Here is a 22,307-nt window from a genome sequence, read left to right on the forward strand (position 1 = left end):
CTGGAGCAGGGTTCAGCCTGTTCCAGGATGAGCTCACCCGAGTCACACTGGACCAGGGCTCAGCCTGTTCCAGGATGAGCTCACCTGAGTCACATTGGACCAGGGCTCAGCCTATTCCAAGATAACCTCACCCAAGTCACACTGGGCCAAGCTCACCCTGCTCTAGGATGATCTCATCTGAGCTCACTGCATCTGCAAGGACCCCATTTCCAAACAAGGTCACATCCAGAGATCTGGGGGTTGGGGTTGGGGTTGGGGTTGGGGTTGGGGTTGGGGTTGGGGTTGGGGTTGGGGTTAAGGTTGGGGTTAAGGTTGGGGTTAGGGTTAGGGTTAGGGTTAGGGTTAAGGATTACGGTTACGGTTAGGAGACAACATGTGAAACTGGGGGAATGCAATTCACTCTGGATACCCCAAAACTTTGTTGTCCTTTGAGAAGACTCACTCTTTTCTTCATACTCCACCTCTCTGTCATCTGACCACACAGCCTCCAGCTCCAGGGGAAGACGTCACTCATTTTCTCTTCCTCTCCTCCTTTTCCTGTCCCACAAAAAAACTACGCAAATGCCAGCAGGAGATGCAGAAGAGGCCCGCCTGTTTCGCTAAACCCCTGCGCCCTGAGTGTCAGCCCTCAGACCTCTGTGCTACAGGTGAACACCGCAGGTCCCGCAAGTAGAGGGAGGCAGAGGCCCCTGCAGGTGCACAAGCTTCGCCCACAGGAGCTGCCCAGGGCCTCTACAGGGAGAGGGCACTCCCCTCTCTGGTGCCAGCTCCCACGTGTGCAGCCTTGGACCCTGCAGGGCAGGAACGTCAGTCCCACTGGAAGGGACTTCCAGCTACCCATGGGCTCTACCCCACAGCTCCACCCAGCAACTGCCCCTCACCACTGGCCCTTCACCAATTATACCACACCAGCATCCCCTCACCAACATCCCTCACAAATGTCCCCTCATGGTTCCAACACCAATGTCCCCACACAAATGTCTCCTCACCATCCCAACATCAATGTCCCCTCACCAATGTCCCCTCACCAATGTCCCCTCCCAGCCTCCCCTCCTGAGTCCCCTCCCCAGCGTTCCCTCCCCAGCCTCCCCTCCCAGAGTCCCCTCCCCAGCCTCCCCTCCCAGCCTCCTCCCTCCCCAGCATTCCCTCCCAGCCTCCCCTCCCTAGCGTTCCCTCCCAGTCTCCCCTCCCCAGCGTTCCCTCCCAGTCTTCCCTCCCAGCCTCCCCTCCCCAGCGTTCCCTCCTAGTCTTCCCTCCCCAGCGTTCCCCCTCTCCAATCTCCCCTCCCAGTCTCCCCTCCCCAGTGTTGCCTCCCCAGTCTCCCCTCCCAGTCTCTCCTCCCCAGCGTTCCCTCCCCAGTCTCCCCTCCCAGTCTCTCCTCCCCAGTGTTCCCTCCCAGTCTTCTCTCCCCAGCGTTCCCTCCCCAAGTCTCCCCTCCCCAGCATCCCCTCCCCAGTCTCCCCTCCCTGTCGCCCCTTGCCGGCCGGATGTGTAGGAATCTTTCATGCTGAGTGATGATGGCCCTGTGCCCACATACCTTGGGTGTTTTTTCTCCCTGTAGGATTCTTGTCATTTGTCTTGGACGATGACATCTTCTTTCAGGAACAAGTATGTTCTATTTTCAGAATGGGTAATCTCTCCAATAAGGCATTTGAGTTTTCTGCTTCACTCAAGGACACAGTCATCTTTTTAACATCCTGCACTGCCGTCTAACAAATACATTCATACTTCGTCTATCTCATGTAATAGTTCATCTGGAAGTAATCTGAGAGTATAGTGATTTGTTAAATTGTTTTTTAATGGAGAACTTCTCTGGAGACAGGAAGCTGGCCTGGCAGGGAGCTGAGGCTGGGAGGAAAAGTCTCCCAGGAGCTGCTGGTTGAAAGGTGGACGGGAACTGAGGACGGGGCCAGTACCGTGCTCCGTGGGGCTGCCCAGACCCACCGGGAGCTGCACCTGGGAAGCAAGACTATCCTCCTTCCAGCGTCGAAGGTCCTGCTGTTCCCAGGGTTTCTGTCCCATGCACAACCAGGGCCCCTTTCCCTCAGACGAGGGGCCTTGCAGCCCAGGGACCCGCACTGAACCCCAGGTGCTCCGAATACCTGTGACCCTGTCCACTGTGGGCTGCACTGGGTGTCTGGGGACCCTGGCGCTGAGGTCTGTGACCTCACGCTGTGACCCCATTCCCTCTAATCCCGGCTCCCGTGGGCCACTGACCATGTGTCCTGCTCCTGCCCCAAGACCCGCAGCTCAGCTCTCAGCCCTGCCCCCAAAACCGCCAACACACAACACAGGTTTGGTGCCAAGACTTTACTGGAGGTCACATGGGACTAAGGGGTCTTCTGTCCCTGCCAGCGCCTCCATTCCCGGGCGACGCCCCGCTGCCCGCCCACCTATCCTCCGGGCCCCACACGAACAAGCTGTGTCCCCACCGAGGTCACAGCTCTGCCCTCTGGGGATGGGCGAGGGAGGGGCCACAGAGCCGAGAGAGGCCTCCCGCACCGTCACTCCTGCCGGGTCTCCAAGCAGTCTAGCACCAGTGCAGCCTGAGTCTTGGCTTCCTGAAGGAGGCTGGAGACGCGATGGTAGATCTGACAGACACGGGGAAAGAGGGGTCTGGGAGTTCCCGTCTTCAGCCTAGCTTGCTGGGCAGCAACCTCTGACCCCCGCTGCCCACGGCCAGTCGGCAATCACCCTGAGGCTGTGAATCCAGGCCCCCACATGGGGTCCGGGCACCACACCTGCTTCGTGCTCACCTGGTCCTTAAATGCCTCGTCTGTGATGTCCCTCAGGTTGATGAGCACGTTGAAATATGCGCCGAACACGCCCGTCTCCAGGGCTTTGGCCGCCACCTGCAAGGACCCCAGGGAGCCCCTACATGGATCAAGGCTGAGCAAACTGCTGGAAGGAGGGTCTCTGCCTGAGGGGCTCCGGGACAGGCCGGACTTCGTCCTCCTCCTCACAAGGAGCCCAGCGCAGCCCCCGCTTTCGCCCCACAGAGGGGAGCCGCCACCAGGCCAACAAGCTCAGCACGGCTCCTGGTTTCTTCCACCACTGAGCTTAGAAAATGAAATTTCCTCTTATCCAAGCAGGGCTCAGCCCCACAGGAGGCCTGGGAGCAGTCACGCTGGAGGCTCTCTGCCACTCTAGGAGCCAGGACTACAGTTCTAGAGGCAAAGTCATCCCCTGGAGGGCCCCCAGAGACAGCTTCAGGCTAACGGCCCGCCCACTGCCCAGGGCCACTTCCCAGGGACTGAGGGGACACTTCTCTGGGACCAGATGCTGAAAAGAGGTGTCTTTCCTATAAAGACCCTGAAGACCATGAGATCTCAGGGCGGCTGCAGAAAGTGCTGAGCCCATAAGACAGACATTCCTTGTCTGGGACCCTCTGCCCAGCCGTGGCCCCTGTCAGTGTGATGCATCTATTTCCAGGAGCTGCCTTGTGTGCTTCCTTGTTTTGTTGTTTTTGACACAGGGTCTTGCTCTGTCACCAAGACTGGAGTGCAGCGGTGTGATTACGGCTCACTGCAGCCTCAACCTCCCGTGCTCAAGCAATTCTCCTGCCTCAGCCTCCCAATTAGCTAGAACCACAGGCACCACCATGCCCGGCTCATATGTATCTATTGTACAGCCAAGGTCCCACTATGTTGCCCAGGCTGGTCTCGACCTCCTCTATGCAAATGATCCTACCGCCTCAGCCTCCCAAAGTGCTGGGACCACAGGCGTGAGCCATTGTGCCTGGGCTGACGTAGGTGTTTTCTAGAACAAGACAGTGGGGTGATACAGGGGGTCTTGGGGGAGTATACACTTATACAGTGGTCAGGGTGGGCTCTGCAGACACATTTGGGTCTCCGTCTGTGGTGCGACCATGAGCGAGATCTTAGCAGGCAGTGGACACCCCGGCCCTGTTGGAGTAAGCCAAAGCCCCGGGAACTGCCCGTGAAGTGAGGTCTCCCCACCTGGCTCAGCCCAGCAAACCAACATGCTGTGCTCTCCAGCGACTCAGCCCCAACAGCTGCTTCCTGCTTTGCAGCAGGAGACCTGGGGTCCCCCGGGCCCCCCTACCTGGAGGTCTGACCGGCAGGCCAGGTTCCCACACCGGGCCAGTTCCTGCAGCGCTGGCCATAGCGAGGCCACCGTCTCCGCTAGCGTCAGCGGCACAGAGACTGCCCGCCTCAGCCCCTCCTGTAGGGCCGCTGTGCGCCTGGAAGGAGCAAGAGGAGAGCCTGGGCACAGGGGCACACACACAGGCAGGCAGTGGACACACTGCACCCCAACAGGGCTGAGCAGGCTGCAGAAGCGGGCGATGGGAAGTCATTCCCAAACACCCAGCACGCCCAGGCCGACCACGCTCCGTCATTCCCAAACACCCAGAACGCCCAGGCCAACCACGCCCCGTCATTCCCAAACACCCAGCACGCCCAGGCCAACCACGCCCTGTCACAGCACCCAGGTACCCAGGATCCTGGCCAACTCCCCAGACACAGAGGCCCCCCGTGCAGCCGGCCCTCCAGGCTCACCTGTCCTTTTCCTCAGGTGTGTTCTTGGGCAGCCTCATTGCTTCCTGCCAGAAAAAGACAGAACCACTGGGCGAGGGACTGTAGGGGGAGCAGCCATGCCGTCTGAGCTCCCACAAGGGGCCGTAGCAAGGAGCATGTCCCAGGCAGGGACCAGTTCTCTAGGAACCAAGCTTCTGTTGGGCCAGTGGTTTACAGCCCTTGGCATCAGGCCTGGTGGAGGAGCGGGGTGGGTGGGGTCAGGGGCACACAGCAGATGGTCAGAGACCCGGGGATGTGAGAAGCAGACAGTTCCCTCAGGGCCCTTATTCTCAGCTAAAGAGCCTGAAAGCCCAGGAGGTCCCCTGAGCCCTCAGAACCTGTAGGACAGGAGTGGCTCTGGGCCTGTGTCTCCAACACAAGCAGCTGCACCGCCCCCAAGCCTGGGCATGAGAGACTCAGACTGTGCAGAAGGACTAAGAGCAAACCTCAGAGCCCCTCACATCCCTGCCCCGGCCACAGGCGCTGGCCTTTCCTAGGTGCTCACGTGTGTAGCTCACGGCGTCACCTGAAGGCATTCGGCTCCTCGGACCTACCCCGTGTGGACGAGCACGGTTGGGGCCACACACCAACCTCCCAGGGACCCACTGGGAGCCCTACTCACATGGGCTGTGGCCAGAGCCCCGGCCGAGGGGTGGTCAGTGGGGAATGTGCTCACTTCATCTTGGAAGATTCAGCCATATCTCCATCAGAAAGTCATCATCAACGGCCCCTACCCTCGGCCATGGACGAGAGCAAATGTTCCCTGGGCCCCGGCCAGATCTGGATCCTTTGACCGTTCCGACAGCGGTGATCGAGGAACAGAAATGCCCAGTGTCTCCCTGACTGGCTGGGGCTTCATCTGGACCAGGCCTCCTGGCTGCAGCCCCTCTCCCAGGCTGTCCTCTGCACGAGGGTCTGCAGCAGTTGCAGGCGGAGGCAGGACAGCCATCCCCATGCTGTGACTCAAACTACGAACACTCTCTCACAGCCAGGCCTTGCGGTGTCCGTGGTCTCCCTAGGCAGATCTTGGCCGAGGGTGTGCTTCACGTGGCCACATCTGTGTCCAGCCGAGGCCAGCCCGCCCAGTCGGGTTTTGTTTTCTGTGATTTATCGTGAGGCTTGGTTGTGTTGGCGATGGGGAAACACAGTTTTCTATTCTATCTGGAAATTACTTATGTATTTGATGCAAGGTAAAGATAGTTCCTTATGTTTTTCAAAAGTCGACCTTTGCTTTGCTCACAGGGAGTGTAAACCAACCCAGCACTCCCCGTCCACCTTCACACGTGGCACACAGGGAGTGTAAACCAACCCAGCACTCCCCGTCCACCTTCACACGTGGCACACAGGGAGTGTAAACCAACCCAGCACTCCCCGTCCACCTTCGAATTGCTCACAGGGAGTGTAAACCAACCCAGCACTCCCCGTCCACCTTCGAATTGCTCACAGGGAGTGTAAACCAACCCAGCACTCCCCGTCCACCTTTGCGTGGCTCACAGAGAGTGTAAACCAATCCACTGATTGCGACCACTGATGCCTGGCGCAGTCTCACCGTCCCCGCTCATGTTTCTCTAAACCACACGTCTTGGTTTTTTCCTGCCTCTTGATTACATTTTCATCTACGTACTTTTCCTCTCTACTTAATTATTCAATTATTCACCTTATTTTAAATTTCTAAATGTAAAGTTGTTCCTATGTTTTATATACGTATGTTTACTTTAGAGACATGGTCTCGTTCTGTTGCCCAGGCTAGAGTGCAGTGGTGCAATCACGGCTCACTGCAGCCTCAAACTCCGGGCCTCAAGCTATCCCCACTTAAGCCTCCTGAGTAGCTAGGACCACAGGCGCCTGCTACCACGCCTGGCTTTTTTTTTTTTGGTGGGTAAATACAGGGTCTTGGTGTGTTGTCTAGGCTGGTTTCAAACTCCTGAGCTCAAGGGATTTGCCCATCTTGGTGTCCCAAAGTGCTAGGATTTCAGGTGTGAGCTATTATGCCTGGCCTATTTCCAATATTTATATTTAAATTCATGACTGTCTTTAAATGCCTCTCCGGGTCTAAAGTTCATCAACCCATTAAAGTCTAGAAAAGATCATCTTGTTCTGGGGAGGCCATTTAAACTGTGATACAGGACCCAAAAAATATAGTCAGGATTGATACATTCCACGACATAAAGATTAAGAGTCATTGTCAGAAGCCCCCACCCGCAAGGTCCAAAGACGAACAACAAACGGGGAAAGCTGAGCCTAGAACAAGGCCTGACTCCCCTATTTAAAAAAAAAAAAAAAAAAATAGAAGCGAAAACCCCAAGAGAAACTAAGATAAAAGGAGTCAAAAAATATTCACCAGATAACTTCCTGAAAAGGAAGTAAAAACCACCGCTAAATGTACAGAACATGCTTAACCTCCCCGGTAATGAGAAGCGCATCCCAGAACGCAGGGCTCCGCGAGCAGGTGTTGGGTGCCCTGGGCCCCCCTGGGGGGGGTGCTTCCGACAGTGGAAAACGCAAGGGCCAGGCTGGGAGCCGGCAGGGCTGTGCGCGAGGGGAAGGAAACGCGGAGCTCTGAGGCAGCAAGAGAGGCGAGCACTGGGCGGGCTGTGGCGAAGGCGGGGTGAACCCCCGAAGGGCCCATCTATTGTAAAAAGTAAATAAATGAAACCCGAATTTTTAAAATGACTGGAAAAGGTAATCAGCGTCTACACCTCCCTGCAAACAGTGTGTCCGGAATTGGTTCCTTCTGATGTTCAAATATGTCCGGAGTTTCTTCCTTCTGGCGGGTTCGTGGTCTTGCTTGACTTCAGGTGAGGCCGGAGACCTTCGCAGTGAGAAGCTCTTAAAGGTGGCGCGTCGGGAGTTGTTTCTTCCTTCCTTCCGGTGAGGCCGCAGACCTTCGCAGTGAGTGTTAAGCTCTTAAAGGTGGCACGTAGCGCAGTTGTTGGTTCCTCCCGGTGGGCTTATGGTCTCACTGACTTGAGGAGTGAAGCTACACACCTTGGCGGTGGGTGTTACAGCTCATAAAGGTAGTGCAGGCCCAGAGAGTAAGCAGCACCAACATTTATCTCCAACAGCAAAAAGAAAAAAGTCACCACAGTTCAGAACAGTACCCGACTTGGCTGGCGCCCCTGGCTTCGGTGGCCAGCTTTTATGCCCTTATTTGGCCCCGCCCACATCCTGCTGATTGGTCCATTTTACAGAGCGCTAATTGGTCCATTTTACAGAGTACTGATTGGTCCGTCTTACAGAGTGCTGATTGGTCCGTTTTTAAAGAGTGCTGATTGGTGCGTTTACAAACCTTTAGCTAGACACAGAGCCCTAACTGGTGCGTTTTTACAATACTTTGGCTAGACAGAGAAGTTCTCCAAGTTCCCACCCCATTAGCTAGACACAGTGCTGATTGGTGTGTTTACAAACCTTTAGCTAGACAGAAAAGTTCTCCAAGTCCCCACCCGACCCAGAAGCCCAGCCAGCTTCACCTCTCCACAGGACCAGAACGGGAGCCTCAGGCGACTCCCTCTGCAAATCCGGGACTGTTTATCCGAGGCCCTCCTCCTGGCTCCCTCTGTGCCTGTGTGTGGATTCCACGTGCATTTGGGGCCTGCCTTCCTCACCCAGCCTTGCAGGGTAGACTTCCCAACTTAGGGCTGGGGGTCTGTGGCCCTCCCAGAAACACAGGCGCCCCCACTGCCCTGCTCCGGAGGCTGGGGCACATGTTTCTCTCTCCCTCCCTCCCACTCTGTCCCTCCCTGTCTCTCTCCCCACCTCCCTCTCTCCCCACTCCCCTCCCTCTCTCCCTACCCCCCTCCCCATCTCCCTCTTGTGGGCAGCAAGCCAGCCAGGTGCCCCAGGCAAGAGACCAAAGGCACGAGCTGTTTTAGTGTAATAAAATATATAAAATAACAAGAGTTATACTAGATATAGATCATAGATATGATTATATATAATTATTAATCATTAGTTTGTAGCAATTACTCTTTAATATTATAATAATCTTTGCTCTGCAATCATAACCTAGGAAAAACCAGGCCATACACAGATAGGAGCTGAAAGGGCACGGTAAAAAGTAACCAAAAAACGAGTGTGAGCTCTTTGTCAGGCCCAGGCAGGGCCACTAGAGGGCTCCTTGGTCTCGCGGTAAGGCCAGCGTCTGGGAAGGCGCCCGTTACCAAGCAGAGCATGGTCTACGGTAGCGTCAGTGCCAAAGAAAAGCACCCGCTACTTAGCAGACCAGAAAAGGCAGTCTCCCTTTCTCCAGGGGAGTTTAAAGAAGACTCTGGTCCACCACCTCTTGCAAAGGGCCCGCCTGCAGTTACCCTGAGGCCTAATCGTCTCCCTGTGATGCTGTGCTTTAGCACTCACGCTCCTGTTTCACTTTTATGTTCCACTCTGCACACCTGGCTCCGCCCTCTAGGTAACAGTAGCAAACTTAGTAAAAGTATTAAAGTCTTTAATCTTTCTAAAAACAGCATTAAAAAAATGATGTAAGCTGTCCTCTCTCCACCTCGGCTACCTAACAGGGAAGGGCCCCCTGTGCGGTGGTCGTGTGACTCACGTGACCGTATCAATCATTAAAGATGACTCACACTCTTTACCCTGCCTCTTTTGGTTTGTATCCAATAAATAACAGCGCAGCCAGGCATTCAGGGCCACTACCGGTCTCCGTGTCTTAGTGGTAGTGGTCCCCTGGGCCCAGCTGTCTTTTCTTCTCTTTGTCTTGTGTCTTTATTTCTACAATCTCTCATCTCTACACACGGGGAGAAAAACCCACAGGACCTGTAGGGCTGGCCCCTACACCTTTCTCCCCTCTCTCCCTCTCTCTCCCTCCCTCTCTCTTCCTCCCTCTCTCTCCACCTATCTCTCCCCCCCCTTCCTCTCTCTCCCTCCCTCTCCCTCTCTCCCCTCTCTCTCCTTCTCTCCCTCTTCTCCCTCCCGCTCCCTCTCTCCCCTTTCTCCCTCTCTCTCCCTCCCGCTCCCTCTCTCCCCCTCTCCGTCCTCCCCTCTCTTCCTCCCTCTCTCCCTCTCTCCCCCTCTCCCTCTCTCCCCCTCTCCCTCTCTCCCCCTCTCCCTCTCTCCCCCTCTCCCTCTCTCCCCCATCTCCCTCTCCCCTCTCTCCCTCTCTTCTCCTCTCCCTCTCTCCCCCCTCCCTCTCTCCCTTCCCCCTCCCTCTCTCCCTTCCCCCTCCCTCTCTCCCTCCCTCTCCCTCCCTCCGCCCTCCCTCTCCCTCTCTCCCCCCTCTCCCCCTCTCCCTCTCTCCCTCTCTCTCCCTCCCACTCCCTCTCTCCCCCTCTCCGTCCTCCCCTCTCTTCCTCCCTCTCTCCCCCTCTCCCTCTCTCCCCTTCTCCCCCTCTCCCCCTCTCCCCCATCTCCCTCTCCCCTCTCTCCCTCTCTTCTCCTCTCCCTCTCTTCTCCTCTCCCTCTCTCCCCCCTCCCTCTCTCCCTTCCCCCTCCCTCTCTCCCTTCCCCCTCCCTCTCTCCCTCCCTCTCCCTCCCTCCCCCCTCCCTCTCCCTCTCTCCCCCCTCCCCCTCTCCCCCTCTCCCTCTCTCCCTCTCTCCCCTTCTCCCCCTCTCCCCCTCTCCCCCATCTCCCTCTCCCCTCTCTCCCTCTCCCCTCTCTCCCTCTCTTCTCCTCTCCCTCTCTTCTCCTCTCCCTCTCTTCTCCTCTCCCTCTCTCCCCCCTCCCTCTCTCCCTTCCCCCTCCCTCTCTCCCTTCCCCCTCCCTCTCTCCCTCCCTCTCCCTCCCTCCCCCCTCTCCCTCTCTCCCCCCCTCCCCCTCTCCCTCTCTCCCTCCCTCTCCCCCTCTCCCTCTCTCCCTCCCTCTCCCCCTCTCCCTCTCTCCCTCCCTCTCCCCCTCTCCTTCTCTCCCTCCCTCTCCCTCTCTCTCCCTCCCTCTTTCTCTCTCTCCCTCCCTCTCTCCCTTCCTCTCCCTCTCTCTCCCTCCCTCTCTCCCCTCCCTTTCTCCCCCCTCCCTCTCCCCCTCCCTCTCCCCCTCCCTCTCCCCCCTCCCTCTCTCCCCTCTCTCCCATCCTCTCTCCCCCTCTCCCTCTCTCTCCCCCTCTCCCTCTCTCTCCCCTTTCCCTCCTCCCCTCTCCCTCCTTCTCTCCCCCCTCACTCCCTCTCTCCCCCTCTCCCTCTCTCCCCCTTCCCTCCCTTTCTCTTTCTCCCCCTCCCCCCTCCTCCCTCCCTCTCTCTCCCTCCCTCTCCCTCTCTCTCCCTCCCTCTCCCTCTCTCCCCCCTCCCCCTCTCCCTCCCTCTCTCCCCCTCTCCCTCCCTCTCTCCCCCTCTCCCTCCCTCTCTCCCCCTCTCCCCCTCTCCCTCCCTCTCTCCCCCTCTCCCTCTCTTCCCACTCCCTCCCTCCCCCCTTCCTCCCTCTCCCCTCCCTCCCTCTCTCCGCCATCTGCCTCTCTCCCCGCTCTCCCTCTCTTCTCTCCCCGCTGCCTCTCTCTCTTTTCTGCCCTTCCCTCCTGTCCTCTCCTGGGCTGGAACTGCTTGGGGGCATCCTGACCTTGTCACTGCCCTTTCCCAGGCTCTCTGGCCCCCGCCCTAGGGTCTGAGCACCCAGCACCCCTCTGTGGGCACATCCTGCCAGCTGATGCTCATGTTCCTGTCCCGTTTGGAGGGAGGTGGGGTCACTGCCTGCCTGAGTGGGTGTTATCTGAAGATGGTGTTTCTGTCTTCTGTTGTGGCTAAAACGGGTCCTCTCTGGCCTGCCTGAGAGCACTCATCACTGTGTTCCCGAGATTCTTGCAGGCTTCTTTAGGGGCCCCGCCTTGCTCCAGGTCTGTGGGGTCCCCCAAGCCTGAGCTCCTGGCTCCCCTGCTGGGAGGGGCCTGTTCCCTTGTACCAGCTGCCATGGCCTGTGAATGTGGGGTCACCCTGGCCGAACCCTCAAACCTGCCGGGCCCAAGCACTTGCCAGGGTGAGGGCGGTGCTAGTGGTCAAGGTCCAGACAGCGGCCAGTGGTGACGCCCTCAGGCCACTCCTGGTCCCCAGCCCCTCCCCAGCCAGAGGCTGACCCGCTTCTCACTGGGGGCCCAGCTGGGGGTTCGCTGTTGGGGGGGCCCGGGGAGCCCTGCTGTGGCCGCCACTCACCAGGTAGGCGGCGAAGGCCTCGGCGTCGGCATCCACCAGCGTGGTTAGCTTGGCCGAAGCCTCGCGGAAGGGCGGGATCAGGCGCCGCATCGTCGCGTCCAGGGGCTGGAATTGGCGCCGCCCGTAGGTCATGAGGCCCACCATGGAGCCCAGCGCTGCACCCTGCGAGAGGGGTGGATGTGGGGGTCGCAGGGACCCCAGACGGCCCGGGACCGCCCCCAGGAATAGCGAGGGGCCCGGGTGATCCTGCGGGGATCCCGCCCCTGGGGGGTCCCACCCGTGTGGCCCCCGCGTCTCCACCCAGGGCGGCCCCACCGCGCCCTCCCCACCCCGCGCGCCCTCCCCCCAACAACAGCGCCTCCCCTCCCCTCCCCCTCCCCCTCCCCTCCCCCCGCGCTCACCATGGCCGCAGCGGCCGCCGCCACCGAGCCGCCCCCGGGGGCCGCCGAGCGGGCACCCACCTCCCCCACGAAGGCGCGCAGGGACTTGCTGCCCAGGCCTCGCTCAGGCCCGCGCTCAGGGACCAGGTACCTGCAGGGTGGGCGCGGCTCAGCGGGTCTGGCCGGGGTTGGTGGGGGGAGCGCAGTCCTCCCGGGGCGGCCCCAGGCCCCACGCCCGCCTGCAGCCACGGGGAGGTGATCACTCGGGTGAGAACCTGCGGGGACCCGGCCGGGGTCTCTGTGCCCCGCTCACCCCCCAGACCCCGGCTTGGCGCAGGCCGAGTAGACGCCCAAAGGGAGGCGCTGGGAGGACTCAGCCGGTCTCCACGCAGGGACCCCAGCGCCCCGCAAGGCCCGAGAGGCAGAGCCCGGGAGGGGTGAGAAGAGGGCGGGAGGGCAGAGGCTCACTCGATGATCCGCTCCTTAGGGCTGAAGGGGCACAGGGAGTCCAGGCCCAGCCGGCTCACCACCTGGAAAAGCGCTTGGAGTGGAAACGGCCTCGGCGCGTCTCCACCACCAGGAAAGCCTCGGAACCCGCGGGTCCCACCCTTGCGGCAGCCGCCCCCTACCCCGAGCACACAGGCGCTTTTGCGGGGAGCAGGGCAGGGGCGTGGCTGGCACCCCCCACCTCTGCCCCGCTAGGACCCCTGTGGGCCCCGCCCCAGCAGGCACCCCGTACAGGCTTCTGGAAACAGCCATCACCCTGGGTTGCCCTTGGGGAAACCGAGGCCCAGAGAAAGGAGTTGCCCCCTGGGGACCCCTCAGCAAACTGCTGCTCATCCCTCGCCGCCCCCCAGCACCACTGCCCCATCGCTGACAGGGGCGGGCAAGATTTTAATTCACCAAGTCTTCACATCTAACAAGTCCTTAAAAGCTGAGGAACAGCCCCAAGTCACCCACACATAAACTTGTATGCCACAAAAGTGAGTTTTACCTAAATTCAAAATAAAGTTGTGACAGTCCCATTTAAGATTAGAATTCATTCTGCGAAACCCATTTGGAACACGTTGGCTATGCGACCCCCACCCCGCCCCACAGAGAGGGACAGCAGCCGGGCGGGGTGGAGAGCGCCTTCCCGTGGCCATAGAACCAGCAAGCCGCAAGGCAAAGGCTCCTTCCGCAGAAAACCCCAGGAAGATGCGGGGCGTTTTAAAGGCCTGGCTAAGCTAGCAAACAGGACATCATTCGAAACCAGACACGACCAGAAAGACGAGTCCGGAAAGGCCTGCCAGCCTGGAGCTGGGTCTGCCCTGGGGGCAACTGCCCCTCTCTGGCAGCCCCTGACGAGTGGGAGAGGTCTGGGGCCTTCAGAGTGGGGTCCGACTGGAGACCCCTGGAAGGTGACACCCGCAAGGATGAATTAGAAACAGCCACCTGCCAGAGGAAACAGTTGAGGTACTTCCCAGTCCCTGCCTTCCCTTTGGGTGAAGCAGGAAAACCAAAAAGTCTCCTGGGAATTCCTAATCACAAGCCACCCTGACAAGGCTGCAGGCCTCACCCGACACCGAATTCACTCTTGTGTGGTTCCAGAACTCCAAGCCAAAAACTCAGCTTCAGGGGGTCCTCTGAGGCAGTGTCCACAAGCGCCAGCACAAACCCTCCTTGGAGGAGAAAACTTTGAACTCAGGTGTCCAAGAATTACCATAAATAAAATTCCAAAGAGCATGCACTGGCAATCAAAAATCACACAACACAAAGCAAAGCAGCCTCACCACGAGGAGGCAGCACACAGCCACGGGCACAGCCAGACCTGTGCAGGCCGCAGGCGTGGGGCCCTTCAGGTAAAAAAGACAAAACCCCGGACAGTCACGGTGGCTCACGCCTGTAATCCCAGCTCTTTGGGAGGCCGAGGCGAATGGATCACGAGGTCAGGAGTTCAAGACCAGCCTGGCCAAGATGGTGAACCCCCGTCTCTACCAAAAAAAAAAATAATAATAATACAAAAATTAGCCGGGTGCAGTGGCACATGCCTATAATCCCAGCTACTCGAGAGGCTGAGGCAGAGAACTGCTTCAACCCGGGAGGCGGAGGTTGCCGTGAGCCAAGATCGCACCACTGCACTCCGGCCTGGGTGACAAAGCGAGACTCTGTCTCAAAAAAAAAAAGAAGAAGAAGAAGAAGACAAAACACCACACTGGAAAGCAGATGGGGCCTCACACATAAGAAGACAAGGAAATGTGGAGAAGTGACAGCTGCTGCTTAGAGAGAAAGGATGACGTTGGAATGCTGTCACTGGCTCCTAAAACTCTGGAATTTCAGTAATAAACAGGTATTTACCTACTCAATACTTTAAACACCTTCAAGTACTCCCCACAACATATGAATTGCAAGAGGAAAAATAGTAACATTGTAGTGAAGGGCCCAGGAGGAAGGGGGTCGCCTTGGCCGAGTGACGGGTCCACATCGGCACCCTGAGAAAATGAGCATCGTGGGGAGTTGGCGTCTCTGAGGAGGACACAACACCATCTATGCTTTTCCTGCCAAAAATGCGTAACTGACTGGGCGTGGTGGTGCACACCTGTTGTCCCAACACTTTTGGGAGGCTGACGTGAGTGGATTGCTTGAGTCCAGGAATTTGAGACCAGCCTGGGCAATAGAGCAAAACCCCATCTGTACAAAATTAGCCAGGACTACATAGTGGTGCTTGCCTGTAATCCCAGCACTTTGGGAGGCTGAGGTGGGAAGATCACCTGAGCCCTGGAGTTTGGGGCTGCAGTGGGCTGTGATTGTGCCACTGCACTCCAGCCTGGGTGACAGAGCAAGACCCTGTCTCAAAAGAAGTAATAAATTAAAATAAAAATGCACAACTACATCTGGCCACAAGCAACATCAGACTAGTCCCCACTGAGGCGCTTTTAAAAGTCTGTCCTTTGAAACTATGTCAAGGTCAATGAAGGACAAGGAAGACAGGAACAGTTGGATGAAAGGAGAAAAGGTTGGCTCAGTGCTCTGTGTTACATGAACTGGATCATGGATTGGAGGAGAAATCACTATGATGGGAATCACTGGGACACTGAAGCAATTTGATTACGGCCTGAAGATTATTAGATACTAGGATTGTATCAGTGTTGAATTTCCTGATTTTGATAATTACACCGTGGTTATGTAAGAGAATGTCCCTATTCTTAAGAAACACAGCCTTAATAAATTAGGGGTAAAAGAGCACAACGTCTTCAACCCAACTTCTCAATAGTCCGGAAAAAAATATAATATGATTATACACAAATAAATGGGGCAAAATGCAAGCACTTGGAAAATATGGGTGGAAGGCAGGAGTGGAGGGCCACTTGTATCTTCTCTGTAAGAAATTATACAAAATGTAAAGTCACAAAAAATTTTGTTAACAGCCAGGAATACAACAGACTAGGCCACAAATGCACCAATGATTGAGGCTGGGTTTCAGAAAACCGCTGTGAATCCAGAGGAAAGGAGTGGCAGAGAAAGTAAAGACGGAGGCAGAGAAGACATCAAAGCTGCTGCAGCATCACAGGGTCCTACAGCTAGAGAACTAAATAACTGGGTCAACGATCTAATAGAAGAAAATATGCCTGAGACTAAACAAGGATGGAATCCACAAGTCACAAGAGCTAAATCAGTAAAAACACAGACAAAACGTCCCCAAAAAATCCAGTCAAGTGGATTGTGCCTATTGCGAAAAACACACCTAAAACAAAGTGACCTCCAGTGAAAGGACAGACCAAGGCGGACAGCGGCTCTGCAGTGACCTCGAGTGGAAGGACAGACCAAGGCGGACAGAGGCTCTGCAGTGACCTCGAGTGAGAAGGACAGACCAAGACGGACAGTGGCTCTGCAGTGACCTCGAGTGAAAGGACAGACCAAGGCGGACAGCGGCTCTGCAGTGACCTCAAGTGAAAGGACAGACCAAGGCGAACAGCGGCTCTGCAGAGACCTCGAGTGAGAGGACAGACCAAGGTGGACAGCGGCTCTGCAGACGCTGCCACACCCCAGCAGGACCTGAGGCCCCAGTGGAACCCAGACTCCAGGAGCCCTGAGGCCCAGGTGTCCACAAGACAAAAGGAATCACTTTCTGAAGGAGTTGCTCCGTGGATGGGGATCTAAGTCCCATAGCTGAAAGCACACACATCCATAAGCTGCCAGTTCCAGGGGTGGAGGAAGCCCCGACAGAGGTGGTGAGAGGAGGCGCAGGCCCCTCCACGGGAGCATGCTGGCCCAGGAGGCAAGACCCAGCAGAAAGGGGTGGGGTGTCGTCTCCGTGGAATTTGCACAGCTGAGCATATCATAGGTCACAAAAAAACCTCAATAAGGTTTCCAAAATAAAAAGTGAAATCTCATCTTCTGAACACAAGTCAATAAAGTGAAGGGGGAGGACGGGGAGGGAAGCTGTGCCCCAGGGCTGTGAGCTCCGCCACCACCTCCCCACCCTCCCCGCATGCCCCTGTCCAACCCTTCCTCAGCAGCCCGGCCCACCAGCCTGATCCGCTGCTCCTCCTCCAGGATGAAGAGGTTCTCCTTCTCGCAGTAGAAGGCAGCCGCATCCAGCAGAGCCTTCAGGGGCACCAGGCCCACCAGCTGTGAGCCCACCACTGGGAGGCTCAGCTCCTGCCAAGGCACAGGCAGCGTCACCCCCTGGGGGCTGGCTGGAGAACGGCCCTGGCTGGAGGATGTGGGGCCCCTGCCCTGCCCACGGCACAGATCTGCATGCCCCTCCCAGCAGCAGCGGCTGCTCCCGGGCTCACCTGTGCTTCTCGGCAGGTCTCCTCGTAGACCGTGTGCAGCCCCGTGACCTCAAAGTCCAGAAGATTGGTGGACACCTGAGCCAGGTTCTTCTCATCCAGGTACCAGCCAATGCCCTGAACCTTCTTCAGACGTCCTGGCTGCAAAGGAAGAGCGTTCCCCAGCCTGGGCTAGGAAGCTCATCCTGCCTGGCCCTGCCAGTCTCTCCTGGCGCTTGCGTCCCCCAGCTGGACGGGCAGGAGCCTGTGCCTGGGTGGGTGCTGTGGTTCTCCTCCGTCCCTCACTAAGCTGGCCGGGAAGGGCCAGAGAAACTTCGCTTGCTACAGGGAAACGGAGGCCCCAAGGGTCAGAGGCCGGACACCCACCCCGGCAGGCCCCCGCCCAGCCTAGGCCCTGCCTCCCAGCCACACTGTGTCCTAGATGTTGGGGGAATGCTGAGGGGTGGGGCCCCGGGCACCCCCATGCCATTCTCCCATCCCATCTGCTCCCCTGACACATCCCCTCAGCCCCGCACTTGTCGGGGTGACTGAGTCCACGTGGGGGGACTCTGACCTCTGCCCTTGGCTGGGGCCTAAAGCAGGACTTGGAGGTCCCTGTGCTTTTGTGCTGAGTCTGCAGGTGGGGAAGCCGGGTCCCAGGACCTCGGCTGTTTGTGGACCGGGGTCACTGAGTGGGGAACAGATGGGCAAGTGGTCCCTCCATCTCTTTCTCCAGGTATCTAAACCATCTGTGCAGGGGTGACGCTCAGACCGGGTGACCACTGCTGTGCAGACGTGGAGGGAAAGGCCTGGGGGCACCTGAAGGTTTGTAGGGGTGTCGGGGCTCCCAAGGCATCTGGAGGGATGTGGGGGGCCCCTGAGGGCACCTGGGACTCCGGAAGTCGCTGTTTCCCAGCAGTATAGAAATGCTGCCACATGTTAACAAAGGGAAGCCCTGCCTCCTTCCATGGAAAATCCCCACGAGGCCAGAGATCCCCAGCTTCACTCCACCCCTGACCTGCCGACCTGCGCCGTGCCCGCACGGTGTGGACGGGGAGGCTGGGCCAGTCTGCAGGTGGGAGGCCGAACCCTGTCCGACCGGTGCCCCATCCACCACCGACCACCCCGCCCGAGGCTCTCAGCCTCTAACCCTTTCCCGAGGGGCTGGGTTGGGCTCCATGGGGTCAGTGAACGGGGTCACCTGGTCCTTCCCGCGGCCCTGCTCCCGCAGGTTGAGCGCGATGCGGTGGGCTTGCTCCTTTGTGCTGAGTAGGTTGATGTTAAAAGCAATGAGGAACTTCCTCGCCCCCGTGGCCGTGGCCCCCCAACTGGGCACAAAGGAGCTAGGGCCAAAGTCGGGCGCCCACTCGGCCTGCTGGAGCTGTGGGCAAGTTTACCCTGGGGTGAGACATCCCCCACGGGAGGGAGCAGCCCCACCGTGGTCCCGGGAAGGAGGGGCCCAGCCCAGCCGCCCCAGCCAGGACAAAGGGGCAGATCCACTTCCTTCCCAGGCCCGACCACCCGGGGTGGGGCACCTTCTTAGGCAGGGCCTCGTACTCCCCAGCTCGGATGGCCGGCAGGGTCCGGCGACTGTCCATCCTGGCCGCTTCGCCATACAGGTACACTGCAGGAGAGCCCGACGGTCAGGCCTGGACCGGCAGGGGGTCCAGGACTCAGTTCCTGGAGGACCCAGGTGGAGGGGCTCCCTCCAGCCTAACCCAGGAATGGGCCCCTACTGTACCCTCTCCCGGGGAGTGCCCGTTCTCTGCCTCGGATGGATGTGGGTGGTCCCAGTGGACCCTCAGTGTGGGCCAGCACCCCCGCCCACCCCCTCCTCAGAGGGCCCTGAAAAGGCGAATTGCAGGGTTAGGATGGAACATGTGGGACATGCTAACGGCAGGACGCTCATGCTTGTTTTCTTTGTGTGATAAACAGAACCGCAAGCAACCACATAAATATAACGACAGAGAAAAGGAAAAACTCGTGAACTCGCACACCAGTGTGACTGTGACGTGGGCGCTGTGTCGGGATTTCCTTCAGGGGGGACTGGCATGACAGTGACAGGGGTTACGTGTGCCCTGCACGGCGGCGTGACCGTGACGTGGGTTACGTGTGCCCTGCATGCTGGCGTGACTGTGACGGGGGTTACGTGTGCCCTGCACGGCGGCGTGACCGTGACGTGGGTTACGTGTGCCCTGCATGCTGGCGTGACGGTGACGTGGGTTACGTGTGCCCTGCACGGCGGCGTGACCGTGACGTGGGTTACGTGTGCCCTGCATGCTGGCGTGACTGTGACGGGGGTTACGTGTGCCCTGCACGCTGGCGTGACTGTGACCTATGTCCCTGCCTCAGGATTTCTTTCCAGGAGAGCTGGGTTGGTGCAGCCTGAGCCCTGGGAGCGCTGGGTTGGTGCAGCCTGAGCCCCGGGAGCACTGCGTTGGTGCAGCCTGAGCCCCGGGAGCGCTGGGTTGGTGCAGCCTGAGCGCTGGGGCTGGGTGTGCACTTTGTCCCGTTTGTCTCTGTTTGTCTCGTATCATTTTCTTGATTTAGTTAATTTCCCAAAGTGAAATTATTCTACTCTAGAAGGCGTGGACTTTAAGGCTCTTGGTTTGCCTGTGCAGCTGCTCTGCGGTGCAGTCTGAGGAGGCCCCGGGCCTGCACGGCCACAGGTGACGCTGCGTTTATTTCAGTATTGAGGGAGCTGCGCTTCTGCATGGTGGCTTTTTGGAATACTCTGCCCTTGCAAGAGCAGGGAACTGCGGATACAGAAGGAGCCAGTAACCCGCACCAATGAGACGGGAGCGGAGCGAGGGGGCGGGGGACACACTCACCTGGCACGTCCAGCTCCTCTGCCAGCCGCTGGCCAAAGGCCTGGGCGCAGAGCACACACTCGTCCATGCTGACGCCCCTCACGGGGATGAAGGGGCAGACGTCTAGGGCCCCCATGCGGGGGTGCTCCCCTGCGGAGAGACGGCGAGGCCGGGCGCGAGGCCAGGCATGGGAGTGGGTGGGAGCTCCAGGGGGTTCTCGGACCCTCTGTCCTCTCCGGCCTGGGCAGCCCCCAGTGCACACACCCAGCGAGCTGCTCACACTGACCACAGGGAGGAGGCCGGCCCTGGGCACTCCCAGCCCTGCCCCAGCGGAAGCACCAGCCCCTCCCAGGACAACGGAAGTTCCTGTACCATCCTCCCAGCCAGGGTGGGGAAGGTCATTCAGCCCAGGAGCAGCAGCAGCCTGAGCGGGTGGTCTGGCATCTCTGGGATAAACCTGTCCCTCTCCTAACACAAAAATAACTTCCCAAGGGCTGCAAAGCTCAGCTCTCAGGCAGCCCTGGCCAGGCCAAGAGGGGGCGCTCGAGGCTGGGTTCCGGCCACCCCAACCCCCTCCCCTGAAGCCGAGCACCCACACTGCGTTTCCAGAGCATTCTTCTCACTAGCTGTGTCCCTCGCTGTGGCTACACCAAGCCGTGGGTCGGCGCCCACCCCAGGGGACGCCAGCCTCCCCCACCTTTGCCGCCACCGCCCAGGGCTGGTCACTTAGAGATAAGCTTCTCATTGGTCCACCCGTCGGGATCACTGTGAATCCCTGGCCTCTCATGAGTGGCCCAGCCCCTGGCCAGCGCCCGTGTGTCCACACACCTTTGGCCCTGCCCGCCCACCGAGGTGTTTGGCTTGTGGGCTGTTGACAGGTCAGCTTCCGGGCAGCCCTTCCCCCACCAGTGCCTGCTCCAAGACTGGCTCTCAGCCCCCTTGACGTGTGGGCAGGTGGAGGGGGCCCACAAACCTTCCCTGGCGTGGCCCCCTCCCCCGACCCAGCCGTGGAGGTGGCCCGGTGCTGTAGGAGCGTGGTGACCTGGGGGTCCCCCAGAGCACAGCCATGCAGGCAGGCTGGGGGCCATAACCCCCACACTCCAGGGTCCTCCTAGGAGAGCCAGAGCCAGCCCCACTGGACCCCACATTCCAAGCCTGGGCCCCAGGCCTACTCCCTTTCCCAGGACACCAGGACAGGGCTCCGCCCCAACATTCCAAGACACGGCGGCCACAGGAGAGCCCAGAGACCTCACCTTGGTGCCTGCTCATGTCGATAAGTCGGGAAGCTACCCGGGCAGCGTTGAGAGCCCCCTCCACCACGCACTCCGGCGGCCCCACGAAGGTGTACACGGTGCGGTTGGTGGAAGGGCCTGCGTCCACATCCAGCAGCACGCAGCCCGGGCTCTGTGTGATGGCTCCAGAGATGGCGTCGATCACCTGGGACACAGGCCCGGCCCCCACACCTCAGTCTCCCCATTTGAAAGAAGGAAAAGGAGCTTGGAGGTGGCTGCACCCCGAGACACAAATGGGGGCTAAGGAGGCGGGCCAAGCCTTTGGGGGCTCTCCGACAAGCTGAGCTCCCACCGAAAGTGCCTGCACACAGCGGCCGCCCGGGAACCCTCACAGCAGCCACAGTTACTCTGGCCCAAGCACGGTCCCCACAAGGGGCTGCAGGCGGTGCCTCCAGGAGAGACGCACGGGCTCTGCCCCGACAGACAGATGCCAGAGACGTGGCCGGGGATCCAAGAAGGTGACCACAGGCGCAGGTTACAGAGGGGCCAGGACCCCCACCCCCGAGCAGGGGAGGGACAGATCACCAGCACGGGGGAGGGGCTTGAAGGGCCTAGAACCTTCCGGGTGGCAGGACTGCTGGGAGTAGGGGCTCAGCCCCAAATCTTGCCCTGTCCCAGGGCCTTGGTGCTGGCTGGAATCCCAGCATGACGAGGCCTCCCTGCACCCCTGCAGGTGGCCCCTGTGGCCTGGTGCTGCCCTCTGGGAGGCCTTCCAGGTGGCCCTTGGGGCCTGCATTTGTTCCTGGAGGAGCCTGGACCTCAGGGCTGTGGATGGCGAGAGGCCGGACCTGGGGGCCTGCTGCCCGCTCTGTGCCTACTTCGTTTTGGGTCCAGTGAGGATGGTGGCTGCAGGGTGGGGGCTCAGCAAGCTAACTCCAGTGGAGATGGAGCGGCGGCGGTGGGGACCATGCTGGGCAACTTCGTGTGACCTCACACAGCCCTTTCGGTCAGTGGCAGGAGCCCCATTTTCAGGGGGAAGCACCAAAGCCCTTTGAGGCCTAGAGATCTGCCCAATCCCCCACCGAAAGCACCCGAAAGGCCCCTGAAGCCACAGCCAAGCCTCAGCCCCCACGAGCACCAGTTGTGTTCCACCCACCCCTGGGTCGGGCACTCCCGAGGCCCCCCAGCCACAGGATGTCCTTGGGGCCCACAGGCAGCGGCTCCGCCCATCCTGGGAAGATGACCCCCAACACCAAGCCCACCACCTCCTCCGCCTGGGCCTCAGCCACTCAAGCTGCCCCATCAGTCCTGGATGCTTGACCAGCTCCTCGGGGCCTCACCTCCTGGTTCTTCCCCTCCGAAAAGTTGGGGACGCATTCCACCAACTGGGACATGGCCAGCACCTTGATCTGGATGCTCCTCTCTGGGCAGATGGAAGGACAGGGCCAGTGCTCCGCAGCCGCCGCCAGGGCCTTTATACGCTCACCGGCAGCACCTCCCCACTGGCTTC

At 59.3% G+C, this 22,307-nt stretch overlaps 1 protein-coding gene across 3 annotated transcripts; it reads right to left on the reverse strand.

The window, feature by feature from the left end:
• Positions 1–1,530: 1,530 nt before the first annotated feature.
• On the reverse strand, positions 1,531–22,247 carry FTCD (formimidoyltransferase cyclodeaminase). Of its 3 annotated transcripts, none has more exons than XM_054468367.2 (14): positions 22,138–22,247; positions 20,819–21,002; positions 19,587–19,715; positions 18,291–18,379; positions 17,957–18,136; positions 16,780–16,917; positions 16,511–16,642; positions 12,470–12,531; positions 12,023–12,152; positions 11,622–11,783; positions 4,521–4,564; positions 4,066–4,204; positions 2,757–2,852; positions 1,531–2,591 (listed from the first exon to the last, which is right to left on the reverse strand). In XM_054468367.2, exons 1-14 carry the CDS (start codon positions 22,189–22,191, stop codon positions 2,505–2,507), a joined length of 1,626 nt encoding a protein of 541 aa, XP_054324342.1. In that variant the 5' UTR covers positions 22,192–22,247; the 3' UTR covers positions 1,531–2,504. The 3 variants fall into 3 exon arrangements, with proteins under 3 accessions (XP_054324342.1, XP_054324344.2, XP_054324343.2); XM_054468369.2 differs by having other exon boundaries at positions 1,784–2,571; XM_054468368.2 differs by lacking the exons at positions 1,531–2,591; positions 2,757–2,852; positions 4,066–4,204; positions 4,521–4,564 and adding an exon at positions 6,804–7,594 and having other exon boundaries at positions 22,138–22,220.
• Positions 22,248–22,307: the final 60 nt, after the last annotated feature.

The sequence above is a fragment of the Pongo pygmaeus genome, chromosome 22 (assembly GCF_028885625.2).
Source record: "Pongo pygmaeus isolate AG05252 chromosome 22, NHGRI_mPonPyg2-v2.0_pri, whole genome shotgun sequence".
NCBI classification, from domain to species: domain Eukaryota; kingdom Metazoa; phylum Chordata; class Mammalia; order Primates; family Hominidae; genus Pongo; species Pongo pygmaeus.

What these genes read in the sequence shown, in the direction of transcription:
- FTCD (XM_054468369.2), bottom strand. Translation starts at nt 22,191, where the DNA reads ATGTCCCAGTTGGTGGAATGCGTCCCCAACTTTTCGGAGGGGAAGAAC. An exon ending in AGACCTGCCGAGAAGCACAG is followed by an intron (nt 16,643 to 16,779) that starts GTGAGCCCGGGA and finishes GTGCCTTGGCAG; the next exon opens with GAGCTGAGCCTCCCAGTGGT. An exon ending in CGGCGGCCGCTGCGGCCATG is followed by an intron (nt 11,784 to 12,022) that starts GTGAGCGCGGGG and finishes CCCCTCTCGCAG; the next exon opens with GGTGCAGCGCTGGGCTCCAT.